Below are 18,062 nucleotides of genomic sequence, written 5' to 3'. Positions count from 1 at the left end.
TGATTAAGTTGCCTCCTGGGCGCCTCCCTCTGGAGGTTTTCCGGGCACACCCAACTGGCAGGAGACCCTGGGGAAGACCCAGGACACACTGGAGGGATTATATCTCCCGGCTGGCCTGGGAACGCCTCAGGATGCCCTAGCATAAGCTGGAAAATGTTGCGGGGCAGAGGGAAGTCTGGGTCAGCTTGCTTGGCCTGCTGCCACCCCGACCCGACCCTGGATAAGGGGAAAATGATGGATGGATGGATGAAACTGGTTTTGAAAATCATTGATTTTGTAGCATTCATCACAACAAAAGAGTGCACAATTTAGTACTATAGATTAAAATTGCAACAGGTAATTCATCAGTGATTTGTGTCTTTATATAACTGCTAACCACCATTGGTTGGTTGCATTCTTGGCAGCCATCCACTTTATTTAGATGAACTCGTTGTTCTGTGGTTTGGCATGGAACCAGAACCATGAAAACTTTATGGATATAACCTCCATAACAGTATTCCCTTTTAATTACAGTAAAAAACATGCTTGTACACAGTGGTTTACTGCAGGACACTATCATCATGCTACATCAGGTTACCAACAGCGACCCTCTACCCACTGACCAGAGACTTTGGTTTCTAAAGGAAAGCACTTGGCATCCGATCAGAGGCTAAATGGAACGTGGTAAGTGTGTGGCCTTTAATTAAGTCCTTCCAGAGGGGAGAATTTACTGCTCTGGAAGGAGAAGAGAAGGAGTACCCAGTATTTTGTCAGCCATTTAGGCCACTAAGTCATAAAGCATTTGTCATAGCAAACTGTGTGTACAGATGAAGAACTCTGCCTTAGTGATGCTAACGACAGCGCTATTATAGTGCAGTGTATGTGCAATGGCATATCACTGAATAGCTGAACCGGAAAAGACCTTCTCTCAGAGGGTAAAGCATTAACATTTGATATAACACCAGAATGCCTTGTGCCCCATTTCTGTCTCTCATGGCACTGCATGGTCTTTGCCAACCATGAGCCCTTTGATACCAGTGTTTTGCGCTTAGATAAAGGCCTTTTGTAAAAGCTACTCCAAGCTCCACTGATAGTATACCACAATAGGAGGTTGTTTATCTCATGTCCTCAGCAACGGATGCTGCAATGAAGAATGAGTTTTTGGACTTGGATTTTGCTGAAATTCTAAGGGAAGATTTATTCAACAAAAGTGCTCGGACATGAACTGCGCCGCGGTCTAATGAGCAGCGTCACAGTTCTGTCGTTTAAATTGGCAAATACATCCAAACAGCTCCTGACAGTCAAAGAAAGCAAATAAGAACAAATGAGGCTGCTGCCGTCTTTAGCTCAGGAGGGCTTTTTGGCAGACTGTTGAATGAGATATCACTCATGCCAAGAAATTATTCAGGTGCTGAGGTAGAGACTGTACATGCCCTACTTTTTATGCTACTTCTCCACCGCTGTTTCTACAATCGAAAGAGGCACCGTTTTGAAAACCAGGCTCTGCTAAGGCAGGATTAAGTTCTGGGTCAACAATGACAGTCTCCGACACTTGAGATTACACTTTGACTCCCTTTGTATAGAGACTAGGAAGGGGCTTCGACAATGATTACCAATGTAAACCCAAGATTATACAAATGGTATTTAAAGTGTAACAGGCATGTGTTAATCCTAATCCTGAGTGTTAATTCATTTTCCAGTGATGAGCTGTTCACTTGGAGATGTTGGACTAGGACGAGGTTTAATCCTTGTCTATGAAACTGGTCAACAAGCAGAAAGCTACGTGAGTGGGCCAAACACTGCACCTACTGTTGTTGTTGGTGCATGAATTAATACTGTACAAGGTTCCATTTAGTCAGTACATTTTAGCAGAACAGTAACATGAACAAATTCAATTCATTCTTTCCATCAAAGCAGACAGTTGTCTCAGGGCCCCAGACCCCTCAGGAAGGCCTAGAGACCTCAGGTTGACTGTGTAAATTGATAACATGCAAATTTATTAGGGGATTTTCCCCTGTAAAACAAAATGTAAAAAAATGGTAAGTGGCTCCTCTTGTGACACGAGGACTTTGTATCAAGATCTAGTTTTGTAAGATGCACTACACCAATTTTACATATCAAAACATATATCAAAATCTGTTGTGGCACTGAGAAACGTTGTGTTACATTTTGTGTGCATGGAATGATGGGTGTTTACCAAGCAGGGACCGTCTAAATGAATGATTTTATAGTTGCATTGTTGGAAATGTAGGATCCATTATTTTTGGAGATGGACCGGGGAATAAATGTCAGAATATCTCTTCCACTGTTTCTTTGATATTGATCATTCCTCTGACATTTGTCTCTTGCAAGTTTTTTTTATTATTATTTGTTTATGGCAGTACAATACTCTACACCCCCCTTTAATACCTTTAATAATTCATTTAATATAATGCTTACATGTTGAATATGGGTTAACTGGTATAACTGATCACTTAAGCCCCAGGCTATATATTTTTTTTTTTTTAATTTTTAGAAAAATATCCAGAGAATTGTACATGAAAAAACTATTTTAGTCAACACGAGCTTCAAAACTGTAAAAACAAAATAAAAAACCTCAGGCTCTATGGACAAGAACCACCTGTGATAATTTTTTAAATACAATCGATCTTCTTGTCCCGTCATCAAGCCAAAGTCCGATTGTAAAAATTTCAGCAAAAAAGGACATTTTCCTTCTGGCTAATTGAAACAGTAAATAAGAGCATACATAACCGCATACAACAATGAGTCCATGACAGTGATGTTATTGAACATGTTCTTAAGATTTTAAAGTGCAACTCTACCAAATCTGATGCAGCAGAAATGATGCACAACGCATTCTCCATCCATTTTATTCATGGTAGAACTCCTGATTGAATGTGCTACACTGAGCAGACTTGAAAAATTGCATTTTTATAATCGATATGGCCTGCTTCCAGTCATGGGACCTCCAGGGTGGATAGGGTTAATTAAATTATCCCTAATTAAGTGACATTCAGCAAACCCATGGTAGGGTAGTAATCCAATACAGGAATACTGACTGGGCTTTGGAGAAAATGGGTAAAGGAATGTGTACGGCAGGGGCCTCAAATGTGTTCCAGAGCCCTTTTTGGCCCCATTGCTCCTCATGCAGGTTATTCCAGCCCTGACGTAACTAATTCCAATAGTAGCGTAAGGTTTTGTCTTGGGCTTAGTAAATCAACTTGCATAATATTTTAATTTTTTTTTAAACCCAAAATGTCAATCAGTCCATAATTTTGTATGCACTTTTGTGCTTTTCTTTATATTATCTAACATTATACTGAACATCTTTGGGGCTTAGAATTTTTGGTTGGACTAAAATTATTTGATGACATCAGTGTGATGCTCCAGCACACGCTTGTAAACAATGTAGTTTGGCTTGTGACCATTACATGAAAACCTCATCCTGATCAGGACTGCTGTATCTAGATGGCTATCTGATGGAAGCTAGAGATTTCAGTTCCTCAGGTGTCAATCAGATTAGTACCAAGAAAGAATGATGAAAATATGTCCAAATGGATGTGTTGTGTATCATTCAATACCTGTCGCACACAACAATAGTAGACAGTGGTTTACACGATGACGTTGATGCCATCGAGGTGATGCTGGTGTGTGGGCTTGCACAGAAAACAATGGTTGCGTCTGTTTAGACACAAGTTAAAACTTTTGCTGTGCACAGAAGACTCTTGTAAAAATGCATATAAAGTATTAAAAAAAAAAGTGTGATGTTATAGCAGACCATCAAAGCCCATATAGACAGAGTGTCAAGATGAATAAATGGGTAACTAATTTTCAGACTTGGAAATCAGTGTTGGGTATTTTAAACTCTAACGATGAAGAAACTTTCATACTTAAATCCAACCAGACCATAACTATAGCTGCATCAAAAACTACAACTGTATTGTACAAATCCTCCAACTAGAAAAATCCTGTTTGTCCAAGAGACATGACATAAATAAACTGTTAAAATATATAACTAAATATTTTATGATGTCTTAATTCTCTTGCAAAGGTTTGATTTGGTCTATTCACAAAAACATTTTAATTAGGTTTTGGGAAAGATCCCGTTTTGAGTAGAGATAATGACTTTGTTTAAAGTAGGATTTTTTTATGTCATGGTTACACTAATGAAGTTAATAATATCAATATTACCTTAATAATGTTACGGTTGTGGAATGGCCCTAGTTAAAAGTACTAAAGGCACCCTGATAACTAATCCTTCTGCCTGAAATGCAGCGATTTCAAAACAAAATTGTTCTCAATAATATTGGTAAAGCTGTGATACTTCTAAAATAGTCAGGCCGAGACCTACCATGATAAGGAAGTGTCCCTCTAGACAGCTTTAAAATATATTTATTTTTGCATGTTTGTCACACTTAAATGTTTCAGATCATCAAACAAATTGAAATATTAGTCAAAGATAACACAAGTAAACACAAAATGCAGTTTTTAAATGAAGGTTTTTATTATTAAGGGAGAAATAAAATCCAAACCCGCATGGCCCTGTGTGAAAAAGTGTTTGCCCCCTAAACCTAATAACTGGTTGGGCCACCCTTAGCAGCAACAACTGCAATCAAGCGTTTGCGGTAACTTGCAATGAGTCTTTTACAGCGCTGTGGAGGAATTTTGGCCCACTCATCTTTGCAGAGTTGTTGTAATTCAGCCACATTGGAGGGTTTTCCAGTACCAACCGCCTTTTTAAGGTCATGCCGCAGCATCTCAATAGAATTCAGGCCAGGACTTCATTTTTACAGCTGCCTATTTTGTAGTTGGTATGTATTCTTTGGTAAAAAAAAAAAAAATCTGCTGCTGATTTTATTCTTTTGTTTGTGATGCTCTATTGATGATAGTGTTCCCTTAACATTAACCATTAACATTCAGGAAATTCTCCATTCAAGATATTTACCAGAAATAAAATACATTTAAAATGTAGATGGCCTTTAGCACATCTCTTAAGAGTTTACCAGTCTTGCTTCAAACAGTGAATCGCACTGTTGGAGTCAGCAAATATATATTTCCAGTGTTGTTGTGGCCTGTGTTGGTGAAGTACAAAGAGATATTTTTTTCACAGGGCCCAGAATCCTGGCTGTGCCCCTGGCATGAAGGGCAACAGGAGATGGGTTATCCCCATTCATGAAGCCAACAGTGACTCATTCCTGCAAGTGCTGCTGGTCATTCAGCCACCTGCAGGAACGTTTTTACAACTCTCATGTTGCCTGTTGCCTCCACTGTTCCCAAAATAACCAGGCATAACACCCCCGCTCTCCTCCACTTTCTCTTCTCTTCAACCCAGCCACATGGTTACAGTTAAGTACATAAATCAGGCGCCACCGCTGGTGTGAGAGCTGTAGAGGCAGACAGGAGGCACACATGCACATCGTATCGCCGCGGCTCATCGCTGCTACTGCAGCCGGTGCAGCAGCGAAGGAGACTTACGGCTTTCTCTCCGTCACACGGAGGCGGAATGGCTTGAGAGCAGGCACGGACTCGTCTCGATTTCCTGCTGCACGATGATTTTTTGACTGTCTGCCTGTCAATGTGTGTCCGCCCGTCTTGCCGCGAATTGCTGCAGTGCTGTTTTTCCAGGTGTTGTGTGTGTGTGTGTGTGTGTGTCTGAGTGAGTGAGTGAGTGTGTGTATGTGTGTGTGCATGCGTGCGTGTGTAAACGTGTGTACAAGCTGGTGGTGTTGTAGCTTGGTGTAATTCTCTAACGAATTTTACTAAACCGGGGAACGGAGTCTGATGTCACATGTGCTTCATCGGAGGACACGGGGCATCTGCAAGCTGGATTTTGTGGAGGATGCTGCGGCAAGTGATACACAGAGGGCTCAAGGCTTCGTTCTACTGGCTGGGCTTATTCGTTAGCAGGCACCCCGTTTTCTTCCTCACTGTCCCCGCGGTCCTCACCATCATTTTCGGATCTACCGTGCTGAGCCGCTTCAAGCCGGAGACGAACCTGGAGGTGCTGGTCGCCCCGACTCACAGCCTCGCTAAGATTGAGCGGAGTCTCGCCAACAGCCTGTTTCCCATCGACCAATCGAAGCACAAGCTGTACTCGGATTTGCACACCCCAGGCAGATATGGCAGGCTGATCCTTCTGGCCAAGTCCGGGGGAAACATCCTGGAGCTGGCCGACCAGGTCCTGCAGGTCCACAAGCAGGTGTTGGATTTGCGCGTCAATTACAAGGGATTCAATTACACGTTCGCGCACCTCTGCGTTTTGAGCCACAGGGACAAGCGCTGCCTGTTGGATGATATCATCACCATCTTCGAAGATATCAGACAGGCTGTGCTTTCCAACAGCACTTTCCATAAGGTGCCCGTGAGCTATCCAAACACCACATTAAAGGTGAGATTTTATTGCCAGGCCCGCGCACACATATCTACCCCCCCAAAAAAATCTGTCCATCAGAGCCGTGGTGACAGTGCAGCAGCCCGCATGTGAATAGCTGTGGCGGGCTGGCCCTGGGAGCTTGCAATAATTTCTGAATGAACGCAGTGGTATTGTATTCGCTCAGGCTGCGATGTGGGGCTGCAGATTGCAACATATATCAGCAGGGGAGGGAATCCTCTCCATAACACAGACAGCTGGCGTTTCAGTTTTCAACCTCCCTTATTGGTGCAGGTGAATTGATTGGCTGCATGTAGCCCCTGACTGCTCTGCTCTGTTCCTTCACACTCATTCACACACACACACACACACACACACACACACACACACACACACACACACACACACACACACACACACACACACACACACACAGGGATATCCTGTGTCTTTTTTTGTGTATCCCTCTTTCCTTCTCCTTGTTGCACATAGCTCCAGCAGATAATAGACTCAGGCATCCTGCTTGCCTGTATCTTCCTCCGTGTTGCTCAGCGGCGGGATCTGACTGCACACATGCAGCTGTATCAATCACACACAGCCCTCTAGCAGCATTACAACACATGTTAAGATGCTGCGTGTAGACACACAGCTGCACATTCACATTCAGAGGTGCAGATGTGCCATGCAGATGGAGCTGGAAACATTTGATCAAGTGTTCATGTGGGTCTTTTAGGTTAAGAATCTGCTGCACACATGCATGATTTGCACACATTTTCCAAGCTGTATTTTCATCACTGCCACACCACAAAGCAAGTGCAATTGCAGGTTATGGCTGCTGGCTCCATGATATGTGCTTTTTGTAATTGTATAAGCCTTTTCTGTTGTAGTGCTTTGACAGAACATAGTCACTGTATCATTTAACACAGGGAGATTTAGATTGTGAGGTTCAGTCCATGCTGTCCTACACAATTTTTTTTCTCTGTCTGCCTCAAATGCCGTATGGGCTCAGACTAGCACAAGCACAAATTCAGAGTATCATCTGCCTGTTCTACAGCATTGTCAGGCTGTAACTTCCACTGAGAGCTGCTACAGCAGTGTGAGCTATCTGTGCAGCATCAGTGTCTGAACAAAGTGCTGAGGTTATCCATCGTCCTGTTGCAGACTGTTCAGCTCCTCATAATCAGTTAAAGTTAAATGTGTTGTCTATGTCAGGCTTTTTTCTTTTAAATGTTGGGTGGGATTACAGAGTTTTTATTTTTTATTTTATTGTTTTCCCTTCTGGAAGCAAGTTTTTTTTAAATTGTAACACTCCTTCTCTGAAAGGAGTGAAAGGTTAAAATAATGTACATTCAAGTATGGCCCTGAGGGGGAGGGGAGTTTAAACAGGCCTGTTTTTCTGTCAAATGTTTTTTGGACATTAATCAGAATTCAATGTCATCTCTTCTCAGTGTCATAATACACAGAAAGCTGAGCAATCACTTAGTTAGGTTAAAGAAAAGATCATGGTTTCAGTTAAGATAAGTACTTTGATGAAGTTTGAGGACTTTTATCATAATAGTTGCAATAATAAACACATGGTTAAGGTTATGAAACTGTCAAGGTTAAAGGGTACTGAAAGTATAATGTGTTGATCCTTGAAACTAGGAGTGCAATATGGTTGTCCCTGTTAAAGTGTAATGATTTGTTGACCCATCCATCCACCCCGAACCTCCTCCTAGTGTTGACTTTGTGGCTCTATAATACTGTAATGCCGTTTGACTTCGTTCTTTTCTTGTGTTTCCAATACAATGGCCACTTGATGGCGCTCTTACCTGCCTTTCCTGAAATTACTATTGCTTAATCAAAATAATGAAGTTTCACAAATCTTAAAACAGAACTGGTTTTATTTAAAAAGTTGGCCTTTTGCATTTGGCAATCATCAAATGTGTATGGCTTTACTTAATAACTGCTCATCTATAAATGATCTGTGCATAGCAGTTTTATTAGAATAGAGATTCGACATTCGAATGAGTCACTTCACTGTCACTTCAAAATTGGGAGAGTTAAGTGGTTTAGTATCCATCATCGATACCTGCTGTATCCTGAACAGGGTCACGGGGGGGCTGGAGCCTATCCCAGCTATCTTTGGGCGCAGGCAGGGTACACCCTGGACAAATCGCCAGTCTATCACAGGGCCAACAAATATATGACCTTTATTTAACCAGGTAAAATCAATTGAGAACCAATTCTCATTTACAATGATGACCTGTCAGCACAGTCCACACAGTGACACAAACAGCACAGATACAAAACAGTATAACAAACACAAGGAAAAGGCTAAAGACAACATGGGTAAATGAATAAATAACAAATAGAGATAGACGGTAACAAAGACCATTCACGCTCTCATTCACACCTAAGGGCGATTTTTCCATAATCACCAATTAAGCTGAGATGCATGTTTTTGGATAGTGGGAGAAAGCCAAAGTGCAGGCAGAGGGAGAACATGCAAACTCCACACTGAAAGGCTCCAGGCCGGGGTTCGAACCCAGAACCCTCTTGCTGTGAGGGGACAGTGATAACCACTGCACCACTATAATATAATATACCACAATAATATCTAATTGTTTATTGTTACAGTCTTCCTTATATTATCATCTGCCACATTGTATCTCCTCAGATCAACTCAAAAATATGAATAGATATATTCCTATTTAGGAATGTAGTCAGTTGTAGACATTTCTGTGCAGTTCAGGTGAATGTGGCAAGTTTTTGAGATTTCATAGGGACTATTCTTTGGTGCAAAATAGTGCCTCTGAGTCTCCATCTTATTTGATTCTTTTGTGCATCCCTTTCATCGCCAAGTGTCAGTGTGCCCCAAATTACAAAAAGGCATTTTCTCACTTATGGGGCTGCTTCTAGACACCTTTGCGTGCACAATTTGAGGAGAATGGGATTTTGATCACAGTACTGAGTCTTTGCAGAATCACTGGAAGCAGTTCCAAAGTTCTTCACACTGATGGCTGTGATTTAGCGTAAATAGGACATTATTACACATGGTGTTGGAAAGAGAAGTTGCTTTTGAGTTTTGTGAATGGGCTTTTTCAACATTTCGAGCACCACACAGTGAATTCAGATCAGCTTCACTTTACTGGGTTAATGACAGAGGCTGCTGCTTTATGCATTGACATACTTTTTTTTTTTTTCCCTGTAGAGGCAGTCCTCATCTTTTCAATCTATTTGATTTTGATACCTAAACATTAGCATATAATGTGCAACAACAATTCGTAATTCATCTGCAGCTTTTGATAAGTTTAATTTTGAGAGCAAAAACTTGGAATATTTACTGGTTCGAGCTTCTTATATGAATTGTTATATCACGTATGATAGTAAACTTGAATGTATGGGTTTGAACACTGTTAATCAAGCTTTATGAATACATCGCCTTGAGATGTGAGACACTCTAATGGGAAGTTTTTACTTTTTTCAGACATTTTATTAACCAAGGGATTAATCAAGAAAATAATTAATAGATTAATATAATAAAAGTAAGCGTAATTGTTAGTCTCAGACCTAAACTCGACCAATACCCCTTATTTCTCACCTCGGACATACAATTGCCATAATTGCCATCAGCCTTGTCTTTCTGTATGAACATGCTGACTCGTGTCTCCCTGTTTAAATAATGTGAAAACATCCCTTGGAACAACTTTTTCCATATGTTATACAATATGTTCTTGCATGTTCTTAAGCACACTCACATCAGTGAATTTTCTCCAGCATTAAGCGCAGAATTTTGAAGGTTGACGTGACCTCCTTCCTTTCCGGCTCTCCTCACGCTGTATCAGTCACTCTGCACTCTCCATGTTCCTGAATCCTCCTTCTCTCTGTCTTTCTGGCTGACGAGTTGTCTGGGCTAATTCATTTGCCTGACTTCTTATGCCTCATCCTGCTCTTTGATGTCACAACTGGGGTTTATTTCTGGGCTTGTTATACAGACGTAATCTTTGGAAGAAAAAAAAAGTCCCACTTTTTGCTGAGCTAAACTTTTGCTCTATTCCCAGGAGAAAATGCTTAAAATATATTCTTTGTTTTTCCCTGTCTCCTGCATTCTCAGTTCTGTAATCTTTTGAAGCTGTCAGGTAAATAAAATATTTTAGAAAATACTCAAGAATAAGATGAAATACAGTAAATGGAGCTGTTGCAACATGACAACAGTATTAAGGGGAAATGTATGTAACAGATACGCTAATGTAGATTTAAACAATATCTAGAAGGGTAATGAGCAATGTGGAATATTCATACCCTCCAGCATTCATACTAATGTCCAATGGGTAATTAGAGCTTGTTGATTGCTAATTAAATTCCAAAGTTGTTGCAGCAACAGATTCAACATATGGCAACGCCGGTGAGGAGTCTGCTGATAGCCAACATGGCACAGACATTTGAGTTCACCTGACAGTTTGTCTCAGGTCATACAAATTTGAACTGCTGTTATCCTGCTGCTAAAATGTTATAGATTCATGTGTGATCAATGGATATCCAAATTCAGAGAGGCCATGGTTTTCACACCTAATATCCTAAAATCACAAATTAGGTATCTGATGATTTTGACATAACAATTCTCACTTTAAGATCAACAATGACTTCATGTTGCCCAAAGTTTAAGCACATGATTGGACTTCAATATTGTGACTTGCATTGATACAATTTATGACCTAAGACCATAAATGCAACAACTAATATGATATTGTTTGATAAAAGGAGACCTTGAAAAAAGCAAACTGCTCCGGGCTTCCATATATCAAAGCTTAGATGTTATAACTGATTGTTGTAGAATGATACAGGTGCACCGTTTCTGCATCACATTTATTCCAACACTAAAACTCTTGTGTTTTGAAAAGATCGCGCTTCCTGTCATATTCATGCGAGGACACTGAAATTGAGTGCTGGACGGAATTAAATTAGTTGGTAGTTTGGGTTATATGCTTCATGGCAATGTCAAGCTTAGGTCTGTGTTTATTGTACAACCCCCCTATTCTCTTTGATAAATCATAAAACCAGAGGTGAGAGCAGCAGCAGGAACACAGCTGACATGCAGAAGGGGGTCTGTGACAGTTTAAGTGCTTCATAAGGGCCGATGTGATTGGAGGAGAGGAGAAGCAGTGAAGCACAGGAATTGGCTGATGGGGTTCAGTATATATGTCAATAATTGGCTTAGTGTGAGGTGCGTTTAGATACACGACAACAAAAACTGTCAATAGATTCCTCTTAATGCATTAACTAAAACCTTTAATTCAGAATTTTCAGTTTAAAATGCATTGATACAGTATGTAGTTAGATAGATTGATAGTAGGACAGGGTTATACCACTGAAATCAGTATTTATGCTTTCAAAATTACAGTTGTGTATCTATATTAACCAAATTTGGAATCATTCATTTTGACAGTAGAATTTTGTATACTAAAAAAACACACATTGATAATTTTCCTCATGATTGACTGCTGGATGGATAGATGCACATAGCTCAGCTACTGCAATCTTAATTACCTTGGACTGTCGTGAACGCTTGCTGTATTCTACTGGTTAAAACATCTAGTTTGCCAGCTATAAAATTATTATTAATGTAATTAAGCTGGTCTTCAAAACCCAGAGTTAACTTAATGAAAATAAACTGCAAAGTTCGCTTAAAATATCTGCTTGTAAAAACGATAAACGGCACTAAGGAAAGATCCTTTGACATTCGTATGTACAATCGCTGAACAGATACATCAACGTGATAGGAAGTACTTAATATGACAAGACCATACTTGTAAAACATATATTTTAGGTGTTTTTTGACTGTGATTGGCTAACATGGAAGGGCTGAGGTTTAGGAACTATTCTGCACCACAGGTGCGCACAATGTTAAACTGTGGCTTGTGTCTAAGGTTGTGTAACCACTGTAGAAGCAGGTTTACATACAATAGTCAATAACGTAGCTCAGATATTTGAATTGCTTTTAGTGAATAAATTCAATAAGATAATTATAGTATTTTCAACAGTTGCCTAAGATTACTCATCTAAAGTGTGATTGTCCAATTTCAAACATAACAAGTTACTTCAAATGTTTCATAATAAAAGCCTTGCTAAGAAATAGTTTGTTTCTTTCCACTGAAACTCTTGAGGGCTTTTAATTTGAAAAATATACAGGAAGTGCTGTGTTTGTAATAACACACAATGCATTGTTTTAATACAGCAAACGGTGGCAAACGAGTCTTTAAGTTGACATCGTGAGCCACTTTATGTCAAAATGACAAGTTTATTGGATGACGTATGCTTTAGAGATGAATGGATCTTCAACCACATTTAAAACAAATGTAAATTAATTTCAACTGGATCAAAAGAACATTTGTTCCCTCACCTAGAGAAAAAAAAGTGTCAGTACATTGTTCCATTTAGCACAATGCCTTTGGTCTCAAGGTCTGATGTAGTTACTGTTTCGAAAAGAAGTACGTCACTCATGGAGTGTGTGTAGGCTCCAAAGCTAACTGCTGAACATGAATCATGAATGCTCCTTTTGACCCACGCTCCAAAAAAACCCAGAGAGCCTACAATTTCCATAATACGACAGTGTTTGTAACATACTTTTCTCATACAAAGCCACAGAACCACATTTCACTTTTGACGTAGAATTTGTGGTGTGTTCTTCTAATCACAGATGTTCATTAAAAAAAAAACGGGAAAAAAAACAGTTTTTTGAACTGACTGGTTTTATAGAAGATCTATGGTGCTTCTTTCTTCACCTCTCCCACCAGTCACCTTAATATCTCCTCAGAAAGCTTGAGAAGTGTCACTTGCCCCGTTTTCACATATCACTCAACACAGATATCACATATAGTCACAATTGTGTGGTGCCCCCTCCCCCCCACCTACCATCACTTACTCTCTTTCTGTCTCCCACACAATGAGAACTGTATCTTATGTTTTTAAAGGTGGCCACTAAAAAAAGCTGAAGACACATTTCTGCAGATACAGAAATTGTTGCCCCGATTCTTTCTAATTATTCACTGTTAGAGATTGAAAAGGACGTTTGTATGTATTGTCTCAGTGTGGTATGAAAATGTTCATGCATAAGTGTCTCGTAATTGTTGAGATTGATGTGAAATGCTTTAGTGAAGCTGGACTGTCAATGCAGCAGATTCATTTGAGCTTTGTGAAATTACTCGAGTGAAATTGGAGCTAAAGATTTGTGAGTTCCCTCAGCAATTACTGAGTGATTACATTACATAAACACACTAGCACACAGTCATGCAATGACAAATTTGAAGCACTGAGTTGGATTGATGTAGAGAATCATGATTGAATATAAAAATAACATGCAAATTTTGCCTTATTATCCATCCATCCATTATCTATACCCTCTTTATCCTGAACAGGGTTACGGGGGAGGGGGGGGAGTGGGGGGGGGGGGGGGGGGTGGAACCTATCCCAGCTCACATTGGGCGAAGGCAGGGTACACCCTGGACAGGTCGCCAGTCTATCACAGGGCAATCTTGCCTTATGAATTGATGTATTTGAGGCAGTCAGTTTTCAATTCTCTGACTTTGACGGGAAACCTGGCTGTTGACTTATGAATGGGCTCGCTAATGTGACTTCAAGGTGCAGTGTCCACCAGCATTAAATTGCCCTGCTACCCACGGAATGCCAGAAAGGAATAACTCATCCAATTTTTTTACCTCACTGAAGTAAATTGTTTACAGAAATTGATGCAAACAGTCACAGGGATTTATTTATCGAGAAGCATGAGATTTATATCAACCTCCCTGCTGTGAAACAGCACATGGTGGCTGTTTGATAGTGCTGGATTATTGTGTTCATAACAAGATAAATCATAACTACAATAAGCTGCAAATTAAAGCTGAAATTGTTCTGGTTGCAGCAACAAAACAGTGTCGTGCAGGGGTTCAGTGTTGGGTGTTTCTCTTGTTTTCCAGATTAAATAGACTAAAGAAATATTTATTATGTCATCATTTTTTCCATTATTCAGTTAAATCTGGTGAGTAATGGAACTAAAAGTTAAACAACATACACTAGTATGTGTTAAGTACATTAACTAATTCATCTTTCAACCCTTAAGTTAACTGCTTCAGAGCTTCTGAGAAAGCTCCATTTTCAATTTAGCCCTGACATACACTATCTTATACTTATGCTGGTTAATAATGTACTCAATACTGAAGTTAGTGAAATCCAAGTAAAGAAGTGGAGATTTGTTCACATTCTAAAGGAGTTCTTTGAATTTATATTGTTATTTAATCGTAATTATATAGGTTAAATCGAGCCAAAACATTGCTGGTTTTTTTTACAACAGTAGTTTGTATTTAATCCAAACAATGGCCTAATTCAGAGCTAAAAGCAAGTTTAAAGGTACAACTTATTTGACTATGGCAATGACGACACCACAAGCTCTCATCGTCTTTTGATTGATGGTTGAAATATACAATTCAATTTTATTCACTTGTTTACATAGCGCCAAATCACACCACATGTTTAACATAATAAAGTTATTTTAACATTATAGAGGGAAACCTAACAATTTAAGAATCCCCACAAGTGACAGCTGGGGGGAAATAAAACGACCCTTGAACAGGCAGAAAACCTCCCCAGGGCCAAATACCTGAAAAAAAAGCATTGCTTTAACGTGAGGAATCGCATTAAGAGACAACAAACAATAAACAAAATATTTAGCTAAAAGATGGGGGGAAAGCTGGGGAAGCTAAAGGCATTAGGAAAACTGTTTTTAATATCAATAATGGTTTATAACTATAAAGTAATAATGTTTGATATAGATAGCTAAATCTAACAGATAAATGTCTGACATTGTGAGCTAAAAGGATTGGAACAATGGTTAAAATGGTAAAAATAATGGATAATTGATAGCTAAAAGTACTTATCAAATTGTTGATAAGGATAGATAAAATTAACCTATTAATGGTTGGTTTAAGTAACTAACAGCAACAGATAAACATTTCAAACAGGTAGATCAAAGTATTGGAAACTGTTAAAAAGGTAAAAAATTAAAACTGTTAAAACAGTGTAACTAATCTACATTGTAAAATAGTTGATATAGATAGCTAAATGTGACATACAGTATATACTTCAATTCTGAACTTGTATACAGCATTGCAGATTATTATTAAATGCAGCACCTTATTGCCACAACATTACGAATAGCGTTGGGAGTACAAATGATGTCCTCATGGAAGCTAGCATAGGTAGTACTAGAGATAACAAATGTGTTCTCCGTGTATTTAATTAATTTAATTAATGACCAACATTGAGCTCGATGGCAACAAGTAGTAATCCTTTGCAACATCCCATGGGTGAATCTACATGCAGTTTATATTGTTTTAAGGTTGCGACAGACCTTTCACACAACATCCTTTGGTCACCTCCTGCCTCAGCTGGACTAAACTGTTGTAACTTCTGGCATCGTGTATATCTGCACTACTACCTTGGCCATATTTTCATCTTAAACATGACAAGTTCTGCCAACAATAACCTCATGTTCCTATTCAGATTTTTTTTCCTGACAGATTAATGCGACCCACTTTTATTGTCGCAGCTGCTTTATTAAACTCCTTGCAGCTCTGCACAATTCTTATTATATAATCACATTATTGTCAAACTGTTATCACTATGATGTCTTGCATGTAGTGTATAATTTGATGAATTAAAAAATTGCTATAAAGTGGCACATCGAGCTTGACAATACATCACCAGCTCCTTCCACAGCGGTAATGATACATCAAACATGGAGCAACTGCTCTCTGTAGGTTGAAGCTGCTCTTCATGTACGGGTGTCAAAGAAAATGTTGCCATTGGGAGTGTTGCCCTTTTCATGAAAATGGTCCGCAGAACTAATGTCATATATCTTTGTATTCCCTGCAGGATGGCCGTGTGTCCTTCATCGGACACCAGCTGGGCGGTGTGTCATTCTCGCCGAACAGCCGCGACCAGCAGGTCAAGTTCGCCCGCGCCGTCCAGATCACCTACTACCTCCGTAACCACGGACCCAAGGTGCAGGATGCCATCGCAGAGCGTTGGGAGAACGAGTTCTGCGCTCTGGTCAGCCGGCTGTCCACTGCCGAGGTGCCGCATGTGCCCGACCAGCTGCACATCCAGTCGCTCACCTCCTTCAGCCTGTGGCGTGACTTCCACCAGACGGGCGTGCTGGCCAAGGGGGAGGTGCTGGTCAGCCTGGTGCTAGTGCTCCTGGCCGCCACCATCTCCAGTTCCATGCGGGACTGCCTGAGGGGGAAACCCTTCCTGGGCCTCCTGGGTGTGATGACCATCTGCATCGCCAACGTGACCGCTGCAGGGATCTTCTTCATATCGGACGGGAAGTTCAACTCCACACTGCTGGGGATCCCATTCTTCGCCATGGGTAAGTGTATGGCAGAATTGTAATGGGATTTTTCTTGGATGGGGTGCCGGCAGTTCATTGAAGCTTGTGCTACAGAACACAAGAGTGGCATGTGTTTGTGTGTGAGCTCTGCATTTTTGCAACACATTCTTTCGTTAAGCAGTTTTTTGGTGTTTTTTTTCCTGGAGATTTTGGGCATTTAAAACCCATTAAATTGTTGGGTAGATATTGATTCGACCTTCAAGCGATGTTATCATTGTACTGAATTTGATAGTAAACTATCTCACATTATACCTAACACGGGAGGCAACACTGAATGGATGCTATGGGATTCTTTTGCGATTCACCATGAAGCCAAATTCATATTTCACACTTTCATCATTTGATTCTTTGCAGAAACAACTATTCAAGAAGCACATAATAGGAATGGGTGTGTTATCATGAACTGATAAACTGACTTGGAAAGTTACAAAGCAAACGAAAGTATACTGTCCAAACAATAATTACTGCCCTGTGGTTGTATGTTAACCAGTCAAGTGGCAGTTTACACCCAGGCTCATCCAGACGTAGTGAAGACTTTGAAGGGATCCGTATGTGTTTACAAGCTGATTCTAAGATAACACCAAGCTGTAGCCATGACGGTGCTACAAATTCAAAAACATGGACATGTCACACACACCTTCAACCCACAGCACAGAAGAGCTACACAATAATCACAGTTTCAAGGTAGACGCCCAAGATGAGTGTCACCAATTCAGTATCCAACTAGAGGTGAAATGAGGTCACAATCTTCCAATACTGTTCCTGAGTCATGGCATCGCCTTTATAAGAATGGGACAAACGTGAGGTCTCAATGACCTTGACCTTAGGACATCTTTGAGTCCATGTGAACATCTGTGAAACATTTTAAGATATCCCTCACAAAAGAGTTGAGATATCTAATTAATGAGAACAGGACGGATGTACATCCTGAAAACATGATCCATCTGGCAATGGCTATCACTGGAGCTGTGGCATAAAAGAGGTCACTCTTCCTTACATTTCCTAAGAACGTGGTTCTTTTAAGGAAACATATCTGAATTTACAGAATGAATGTTTTATTTCTCAACATAAACACCTAAAAATGACTTGTTAACTGTATATGATAAACTCTCTGCATGTATTAAAAAAAAAAACAAATTCTTAGAAACAGGTACAAAGCACCAAACCTCAGTAGTTTCCAATGGTCACTATAGGTTAACTATGAAGGTTGAAATACAGAAAAAACTGTACCGAAAAAACACTAAACCTTTTTCAGGTTTCTGAGAAAAAAATAAACCAATGAAAATC

The 18,062-nt window shown here is 40.0% G+C and overlaps 1 protein-coding gene across 1 annotated transcript in view; it reads left to right on the top strand.

The window, feature by feature from the left end:
- Positions 1-5,377: 5,377 nt before the first annotated feature.
- Positions 5,378-18,062, top strand: part of ptchd4 (patched domain containing 4) — a 52,925-nt gene continuing 40,240 nt past the window's right edge. The window contains exons 1-2 of the mRNA XM_069142002.1: positions 5,378-6,367; positions 16,259-16,754. Of these exons, the coding sequence (XP_068998103.1) occupies positions 5,768-6,367; positions 16,259-16,754 (1,096 nt within the window). The 5' untranslated portion in view covers positions 5,378-5,767. The remainder of the gene's footprint in view (positions 6,368-16,258; positions 16,755-18,062) is intronic.

Source organism: Embiotoca jacksoni, unplaced genomic scaffold, assembly GCF_022577435.1.
Source record: "Embiotoca jacksoni isolate LCO1_2020_lvr unplaced genomic scaffold, fEmbJac1.0.p SCAF_95, whole genome shotgun sequence".
Taxonomy (NCBI): domain Eukaryota; kingdom Metazoa; phylum Chordata; class Actinopteri; family Embiotocidae; genus Embiotoca; species Embiotoca jacksoni.
The sequence above is the reverse complement of the archived record's forward strand: the minus strand, read 5'-3'. Positions and strand labels throughout refer to the sequence as shown.